General features: G+C 57.5%; 1 protein-coding gene across 1 annotated transcript; it reads left to right on the forward strand.

Moving 5' to 3' along the window:
• Positions 1 to 7,549: 7,549 nt before the first annotated feature.
• Positions 7,550 to 9,162, forward strand: TMEM119 (transmembrane protein 119; the record flags this gene model as incomplete). Its single annotated transcript, XM_080649823.1, has 1 exon — positions 7,550 to 9,162. The coding sequence occupies one exon, from the start codon at positions 7,550 to 7,552 to the stop codon at positions 8,393 to 8,395; it is 846 nt and encodes a 281-aa protein (XP_080505949.1). The 3' UTR covers positions 8,396 to 9,162.
• Positions 9,163 to 9,578: the final 416 nt, after the last annotated feature.

Raw genomic sequence — 9,578 nt, forward strand, 5'->3', positions numbered from 1 at the left:
CGGGGTGGGCTTGTGGGTTGGCTGAAGGAGAGCATGTGTGTCTTTGTGTGCGGGTGTGTATGTGAACGGGGCCGGGGGAGGTGGCACTGCCGTGGGGGATGAGCCCCCGGCGGGGAGGGTCACTGGCCTGGCAGCTTCATTTCCAGATGAGACACAGGGGCTGGGGAAGACGGGGCTCTGACCCTCAATATGCTGCTGCATCTCGGTAGGTCACGCTGCGGTGAGCCTCAGTTTCTGCATCTGTCAAATGGGCTTCACGCATCCCTTCACCTCTCCCCGAGCAATTATGGAGCCTGCGCAGTGGCAGCTCTCTGGGAGGGTGGGTGACCCCAGCAACCCAGGGAAAAGGTCACAATATTCAACCTCCATGTGCGAGACGTCCACATCCCAGTCCCTGGAAGCTGTGGCTATGAATATGTCACCTCCCATGGCAAAAGGGATTTGCAGGTGTGATTAAACATAGTCTTAGCCTGGCCAGTGTGGATTAGCCATTAACCGGTTAAAAATGTGGATTTTGTAATAAAAGAGAACACGATAATTTCAAGAGAAACATCAAAAGTGCTTTATTCAAAGTAATGACCATCGCTAGCTACACATTTCCGCATCTTTCAGGTAATTTGTGGATACCGTCCCAATAGAACTTTTCTTGTTTTGAGGCAGACCATTCAGAGACCCAATTTTCCACTTCTTCGTACGTTTTGAAGTGCTGCTCAGGAAGTGCGTGTGCCATCGATCGGAACAGGTGGTCATCTGAAGGAGCAAGGTTTGGTGAATACGGCGGGTGGGTTAATACTTCCCAGGCAAGATCTTTTCACGTGTCTTTTACTGGTTTTGAAGTGTGTGATGGTGCATCATCATGAAGCAAAATTACTTTGCTGTGTCTTCTGACCCATTCTGATTGTTTTACCATCAAAGCGAGGTTCAAATTAATTATTTGTTGTTGGTAGCGATCAGTATTAACGGTTTCACCTGGTTTTAGAAGCTCATAATACACCACACCTTCCTGATCCCACCAAATGTAGAGCAATGTCTTCTTTCCTAAGAGATTTGGCCTTACAGTCGACGTTGATGGTTGACCTGGATCAACCCCTGATTTTGTGCGTTTGGGATTCTCAAAATAAATCCACTTTTCATCGCCAGTCACAATTTGATGCAAAAAAGACTTTCTTTCGTGCTGTTGAAGCAACATTTTACTGATGACTTTTCGGTTTTCCATTTGTCTTTCGTTCAGTTGATGTGGCACCCATTTTCCTTCCTTTAAAATCTTTCCCATTGCTTGTAAACTATCGGAAATTGTTTGCTCAGCAACATTTAATCTTTCTGCAAGTTGTTTTTGAGTTTGACACGCATCTTCATCCAATAATGCTTGTAATTGTTGGTCTTCCAACTTTTTCGGTTGACCTGGACGTTCTTTGTCTTTCGCATCGAAATCATCACTTTTAAAGCGTTTAAACCAGCGTTCACAAGTATCTTGAGATGGAGCGTGTTTACCATAAGTTTGATACCTTTCAGCAGCACTTTTCTTTAAAATAAAGTAATGAATTAAAAGTTCCCGCAAGTGGTCTTTTTTTTGGCACGAAATTCAACATTTTTAAGCGTAAAAATATCTATGATGTTAACACCGTCAGAAAATTTGGCATGTGAAGTTTTGAAACTTGTTTTCAATACAACAAAGTAGCCTACATATCAAATCGCATATATATCAACATAGGTGTAACTCCATCTATTGAAAAAAAATCTGCATTATTAACCGGTACACCTAGTACTGCCCAGCACACTCACACCCTCCGTCTCCCTCCTCAGAGGCTCCGTGCGGGGCAGGGCATGGTGGAGGCAGGATCTGAACCTGGGTCTGTCTCCCTCTGGCTCCTGGACTCCCTTTGGGGGCTGCTTTGCCCCTAAAGGGGGAACACAGAACGGACCTTGTCTTAGGCTGGATGGGTGACATTCTGGGACTCCCCCCCCCGCCCCCCCCACCTGCCGGCTCCTGCTGACTTCCCAGCCCTCATTCCCTGCTCCTTCCTTTTGTCCACGTCTCCCCCAGCCTGGTCCTTCCCCCCGCAGTGCCTCTCAGGGTTTCTCTTATTGAGACTCTGCTGGTTCACGGTCAAGTCCTCCAGGACTCTGTCTCTGGGGGGGGGGGGGACCTCTCTTTGCCCCGGGGTCCCTGAGCACCTGGCCTGGCCCCTCTCCTGCCGCAAACCCATTTCTGTTTTCTGAAAAAGTAATTTACATAAGTGTCTTTCTCCCTGGAAGTCGTCAAGCTCCTGAGGGCTGGGCGGGGTCTGGTTCACCTCTGAGACCTGCGTGGGACAGCGCCTGATGCCCTATAGGAGCTCACGCAGAACATCTAGAACATTCCTCTGCTGAATGAATGGATGAGTGAATGCAGGGGCCGCTGGCCCACTGGACTCCTCAGGTCAGCCAGAGGTCCCGGTTCCAGGGCTACTACTGACCTCTCAGTCCTCTGATTGAGCCACTTGGACTCATCTGCCTCAACTTTCCCCATCTGTGAAGTGGGGCCACAGCTCCTGCTCTAACCACTCCGAGGCCACTAACCTTAGCATGTCATTGCTGAGGGAGCCCAGAAAGCTTCCCACCCACCCTGCAAATGGGCAAACTGAGGCCTGGAGGAGGCAAGGGCCCGACCAGGGCCAGACCGTGGCTGCCCCAGCCCGGACCCTCCAGCAGGCCTCGCTCATGCCCTGCCTGACACACACCCCGGCTCCCACTCTGCACCCCAAGCCTCGGAAAACCTGAGTCACAGCTGGAACCAAGGACTGGGACTTTCCCCCTCACTTCCAGGGGCCTCCGAACCGCCTGACCTCCTCTTCGGAGGAGGAGGGTAGGACCCCAGCTTGCTGTTTTGTTTTTGCGGGGAGGCGCGGTGGGACAGCCCTGTCTGTCTGTGTGCCCCAGCCTGCCCTGGGGACCGTGGTCAGGGAGGAAGTGCCCCATCTGGGCTTCCCTGGAGCGTGGAGGGGGCGCCCGCGGGAGTGTAAGCGAGGGGGGATGTGTGTGGCCCAGCACAGCCCCACCCCTCCCCCTGTCCCCACCCCAAACCCCTTAATGAAATCAAGCTGGCCCCGCAGCCAGGGAGGGGGCGGGAGGAGGGCGGAGCGGCCGGCCCAGAGCGCCCGGGCACTGGCAAGGACTCGCTCTCGCTCCACCTGGCGGGAGACCAGGCCTGTGTGCGGAGGGACTGGTGAGTCGGGGTCCCCTCCTGCCCCCTCCTCTGTCCGGGGAGCCCGGACATGTCTTGGAGTTTAGGGACTGGGGCCGGCGGGAGTGCTTTGGGGGGCGTCTCTAAGTGTGTGTGAGTTTTGAGGGAGTGCTGGATGCTGTGTACGTGTGTGATGTGCTGGGGCTGAGGGGTGCGGGACGAGGGTGCCCCTGTGTGCTGGCGTGCTGTGCGTGTGCACTGTGGCCTTGCCACGGGGGATGTTCTGGAGGGTGGCCGCCCGGGAGGTTGCTCCCAGCGTCGGCGGGTGGTGGTGTGGCTGGGACTGTCCCGTCTGGTCTGGGGGGGTCCACGGGGTGACGGGGTTGTGATGTGCACATGCTGTCAGAGAATCAGCCCGTTGTGTGTTGTGTGTCTGTGCTGGCGGGCCCTGCGAGCTCGCAGGGTGCCTGATGGTGTGTCCGTCCGTATGTTGTGTGTCTGTACATGTATTGTGTGTCCATGCTGCCGCTGCTCTGTGTGTGTGTGTGTGTGTGTGTGTGTGTGTGTGTGTGTGTGTGTGGTGTGAGCCCCCAGGATCCCCATCCCTCCCAGGCCTCCCTCCAGGGCCCTGGTGCCTGCCCTCGGCTGCCCCAGCAGGGGCCACCGCGCTTCAGCCAGACCCCTCCCCCAAGGCCACTAATTGAAGCCAGGTTTTCCTGGGCTGCCCTTCCCCGCTGGCGACCAGTCTCTGGGTGGGGGTGGAGCAGCTGCCGGGGCCCCTCGGCCTCGGGTCTTGGGGTACCTAAGTCTTAGGGGTGGATTTGCATCCTTGGCATCCGCTGGGCCGTCACATTTTAAAACGATAAACCCTGTGACGGCTCTAAAGGGAGGCCCTGCTTCCAGCGGGGTCCTGGCCCTCCCTGTGGTGCCCACTGACTGACACCTACTGTGCTCTGGGCACTGCTGTCTGGTCCTGACAATGGTCCGGGAGGGGGCCTTATCCCCACTCTACAGATGTGGAAACCGAGGCCCGGAGATGGCACGCGGGACACACTGGGGTATTCTGAGTGGCCCCTCCACTCTGGGTTCGGTTCAGGGCTCCTGACAGGCTGTGGGACCCTGGGCAGCCTGATCCCGGCTTCAGCCCAGTTCCCGCTGCGTAAAACGAGACGGTTGGCCTGACCCCAGCTGTTACTGGCCAGTGAGTCTTGGAAGAAATTCGGACCCAGGAAGGAGGGAGGGCAACGGATGGGCTGCGGCCATTTCAGACACGCCCAGGCCAGTGCACCCATTCCACCGATGGGAAGCTGAGGCCCAGAGAGGGAGGGTCACACAGCGATCACCTGAGAGGCCCAGCCAGCTCCCACACTTTGCCTGCATATTTCCTGGGGGGCCAGGAGGGGTGGTGGGGTGTGGGGGCCTCTGAGAGTCGGGGTCTCGGCCTTTGCGAGCCAGAGATAGTTTGTGTGGCCTCTTTCTCTAGCCTCTGTCCCGCTCACCCCAAGGCTTCGGGGCAGGGAGCACTCTTCTCTGTCCAGCTCTCTGCTGTGCATGTGTGACCGTGCATGTGTGTGCATGTATGTATGCATATGCATGCATGCGTGTGTGTGTGTGTGTGTGTGTGTGTGTGAGTGTGTGTTCCTAGATTCCTCGGTGATTGGACTTTAGGAGATTTCACCCAACAAGGTAAAAAAAGTCGGCCTGTCCTGGAGGTGGGGGGAGATACTGAGCAAATGCACACCTCGGGTGAGGATCATCATTTGTTGACTTTTGTGGGGAAATGCTGGCTGACCCTGGAGCTCTGCTGGGGTAGCAATTTGGCTGCTCCCCAGTGTCACCCCCCAGCATGCCCCCAATTTACAGATGGGGAGAGTGAGGCCCAGAAGAGCCGAGATGGAGCCCGGATTCTAATCCGGCCTCACCGGCCTCCCTGCTTTGCCGCCTGCAGACCTGCAGCGAGGGCACTCCACAGCTGGCCCCTGGGAAACCCCTCATCTTCAGCCACCGCTGGTCACGGCTGAGGTCTGTGGTGAGAAGGTCAGCTGCCACCACGAGAGGTCTCTCCGGGGGCTTGACTGCAGACAGAGGCAGGGTGGGGACTGCTTAGACCCCGAGATCGAAGCTGAGTCGGACCTTTGCTGCCAGTGCCAGTGAGAGGGGGGCCGAGAAGACTTCTGCGGTTCACGCGGCATCTCAGATCTTTGTCCAGCTGACAAGTGATGTCAACCCGGGGGCGTGAGGCCAGCCCCGGGCCCGCGATAGAGCGATAGATCGATAGATAGATAGAGCACTTGGGTCACACAGAGGAAGATTCAAAGCCCAGCTCTGACACGTGTCATCTGTGTGTCCTTGGGCAAATCACTGTCTGTCTCTGAGTCTCAGTTTCCTCCTCTGAAAACAGATGGTGGCAGCGCCGGCCCCAGCGCCTCTACAGGCTTGCATCCACAGAGGGGCTCCGAGGAGCGGCCTGTGAGGAGAGCACTGACCAGCTCACTAACCATGACCCCTGAGTACTGCTGTCTCTTCTTATGTCTTGGAATTATCTTTTGTTTCTGCCATCTGAGCCACTTTGTCCAGAGCAGCCTTGGGCAAACTACGGCCCGCGGGCCGGATCCGGCTGTTCTATCCGGTTCTCTTGCTCTCCCCTCCGCTCCTTTACTTTGAATTTATATTAGTTCACACAAACACTCCATCCATGCTTTTGTTCTGGCCCTCCGGTCCAGTTTAAGAACCCATTGTGGCCCTCGAGTCAAAAAGTTTGCCCACCCCTGGTCCAGAGTCATGTGCACAGTTCACGTCAATGAATGGCACTTTCATTGAGAGGCCCCGGCTTACTTGGAAAAGCCACTCAGTGGCCTGGCGTCATTCCTCCCTCATCTCCCGAGTCCCCCAGGTCACCATGAGGTCAGTACATCACCCGTTTAATGAAGCGGGGCTTCTGGCCCAGGCACTCAAGGGGACCTGCAGTCAAGGTGTTGGAAACCTGACTTCCTTCTCCAGCCTGGGGACTTGCTGTGTGGCCTTGGGCCTGCCCCTCGCCTTCTCTGGGCCTCTGTCTCCCCATCTCAGCTCCCCAAGAGCCTCAGACGCGATCCTAAGGCTTTTCTATCTTGGACCCTCTAGCCCCACTCAGTGTCAGGGTCCTGAGCCCTCCACTGGGTCAGGATGGGGTTCTCAGGGGGTCACCTGGGGGCCACAGAAAGGGGTCCTTGGGCTTATCTGTGTGCCTAGCCCCACTCAGGCTGGCAGGGAGGGTCAGTAAACCAGGGCCGTGAGGAATTTATTAGCCCCGTGGTCGACAAACTGTGGCTCGCGAGCCACATGCGGCTCTTTGGCCCCTTGAGTGTGGCTCTTCCACAAAATGCCACGGCCTGGGTGAGTCTGTTTTGAAGAAGTGGCGTTAGAAGAAGTTTAAGTTTAAAAAATTTGTCTCTCAAAAGAAATTTCAATCGTTGTCCTGTTGATATTTGGCTCTGTTGACTAATGAGTTTGCTGACCACTGAGCTAGCCGGCTGTCTGGGCCAGTCAGGGTCTGAGGGAGCAAGTGAGGTGCAGGGCTCAGCTGGTCCCCATTTAGTGGCGGGACTCAGGCTCCAGTGGACTCCAGCTTTGTCTCAGGCACGGGGGGCAGGGGGGGGGGTTACCCTACCACCTCCAGGTCCTGCTCTGAGCCTTGAGGGGAAGTTAGCCATGAGGCAGATGCTCCCAGCATGCTCCAGGCGTGCAGGCCTCTGCTGAGCTCAGAACACACGCAGGCTTCACAACCTATGACTCTTCCCGAGAAGGGAAGGGGACCCCAGAGGGGTTAGGGGCTGCTGGGGAGGGCTCCCCATAAGAGGGGGGTCCGCTGACAGTTACTCAGTTTCTCACTTACTCAGCCCTGCCATCTTCAAGCCCCTGATCTTCCTTGGCACGCCACGGAACCCCATCTGAGCCTCAGTTTCCACACCTGGAAAATGGGCGAATAAAAGTACCTCCCCCATTGGGTGGCCCTCAAGAGGCAATGAGAAATTCCATGTCAAAAAAGGTAAAGTAGTACCTGGCACGTGGCAAGCAGTAAAAGGCTAAATTATTACTATTCACTCAAGTCAGTCAGGATACATTTATGGAGCACTTGCTGTATACCAGATATGGGGCCAAACCCCAAGGATGCCGAGATAAATAAGATTCAGACTCTGCCCTCCAGGACCTCAGAGTGGAGTGGGGAGGGAGGGGCAGCTGTGAACCCCACATAGGAAGGAACAGGGGTCCTTTGTACCGTGGGGAGGCTCAGGCCTGAGGAAGGAAGTGACTTTGTATTTCCTGCACCTTCTTGGGGTCCCCTAAGACCCTGAGTCCCCGCCCCTGACCTCTCTCTGCCTCACTCCCCCACAGGTCCCGGGCAGCATGGTCTCTGCCATGGCCCCCCGCCTCGTTGTGTCGCTGCTGCTGCTCATGAGGGTCCTGCCCGCCGTGGCCCACTCCGTGCCCGTGCAGGTCTCCTTCCTGGAGGACATGGGGGGCAGCGGGGAGGCCGATGATTCCTCAGCCTCCTCCCCGAGCCTCCCGCCGCCCCGGACCCCGGCCCTCAGCGCCACGTCGGTGGGGCCCCAGCCCACGCCCCTGGCGGGCCCCAAGCCCCCCACCAACTTCCTGGACGGCATCGTGGACTTCTTCCGCGAGTACGTGCTGCTCATCGCTGTGGTGGGCTCGCTGGTCCTCCTGGTCATGTTCATCATCTGCGCCGCCGTCATCACCCGCCAGAAGCACAAGGCCTCCGCCTACTACCCCTCGTCTTTCCCCAAGAAGAAGTACGTGGACCAGAGGGACCGGGCCGGGGGCCCCCAGGCCTTCAGCGAGGTCCCCGACAGGGCCCCCGACGGCCGGCCCGAGGAGGCCCTGGATTCCTCCCAGCAGCTCCAGGCCGACATCCTCGCCGCCACCCAGAACCTCAGGTCTCCCACCAGGGCGGCCCCGAGCGGTGGCGATGGAGCCAGGATGACGGAGGGCAAGTCAGAGGAAGAGCAGACAGGCGGCCAGGAGGAGGACCGGGACGCCCCGGGGCGTGGGGTCCCCACGGAGAAGCCAGGGGTGACGGAGGGGCCATGCTCAGGGCTGGCAGAGGGGGTCCTGGGGGCCCGAGAAGGCCCAGGGGAGCCAGAAGCGGCTCCCTCATTAGCCCAGGAAGCCGGGGACCCAGCTGGCCCTCCCCAAAGCCCCTGTGCTTGTGGCAGTGTCACCCCTAGCATCTAACAGGCCCCCGGGGCTGTGGCCCTGACTCTCGGACCCCTAGTGGTCCCCTCCCGGGCCACCCCCAGCTGCAAATCCCAGTGTGTCCCATCCTCCAGCGAACAGATCCTGGTGTCTGCTCCACCCGGAATCTCACCAAGTTCTAGAACACTTGCCTCTGTAGCCCCAAAGGGCTACATCCCAAGCACAGCTCCTGTGGGGAGGCGGGGCTGGGGATGTGTCCCCCTTACAACCACGTCGATTAGGAAACACACTTGGCGGGTCCCCTGTGACAGGGCCAACGTCACCATCGAGGGAGAAACGTAAACAGACTGGCTAGGAGTTTTGGAAGACTGTAACCGGGAGACGTGGAAGTGGCCGGGGCGGGTGCGGTTAGTGCTACGGCAGAAGTAGGCCCCTCATCTGCTCACCTCATGGCAGGCCCGAAAATGAGCATTTCCCAAACTGGGTTCCCTGCGGTACCCTGACAGGTCCGAAAATGAGCATTTCCCAAACTGGGTTCCCTGCGGTACCCTGACAGGTCCGAAAATGAGCATTTCCCAAACTGGGTTCCCTGCGGTACCCTGTGGAAAAAAGATGTTGGCGTCCAATGAATTGAGGAAACGCTGCCTCTCAACTCCCTGCCCCCCCTTAGACCACCCCAGGGCTCCAACAAGTCCTGCAGTCAAGGCCCCGTGGAATCTGGTTTCTGGTTTCACAGCCTTTCCCAAACTGCTTTTGACCAGGGAGTACTTTCATTATTAATTATTATTATTATTATTATTATTTTTTTTATTTTTAGCAGCTACAGTGGAAACTGCTCCAGGGCACACTCTGGAAATTATTGCTCTCGATGTTCCGGAAGGTGCCCCGCAGCGTCTGGTTGGTCTGGGTGTGGGATGTGGGGCTCAGCCCACTACTGCCGTGGGGATGGGGTGTGGGGATGGGGTGAGGCTGGGGTGAATGAATGAAACCTTTTGGTCAGGCTCCCAAAGCAGCCTAGAAGCCCGGGGCTCTAAGTGAGGGGACCTCACTCTGGGCGGGGGGGAGGGTCTCTGACGCCTGGCCTGGAGCAGGGCACCCAGTCCTCCCTCCCCTGCACCCCTCGCCCCCCCCGCGTCCCCCCTCCCACCTCTGCTCATACTCGGTGTCTGGCAGCCTGTGTCCACAGCCTGCTTTAGTCTTTGACCAGGGAGCCTGAGCTCCG

Source organism: Plecotus auritus (genome assembly GCF_963455305.1).
Source record: "Plecotus auritus genome assembly, chromosome: 13".
In the NCBI taxonomy this organism is placed as follows: domain Eukaryota; kingdom Metazoa; phylum Chordata; class Mammalia; order Chiroptera; family Vespertilionidae; genus Plecotus; species Plecotus auritus.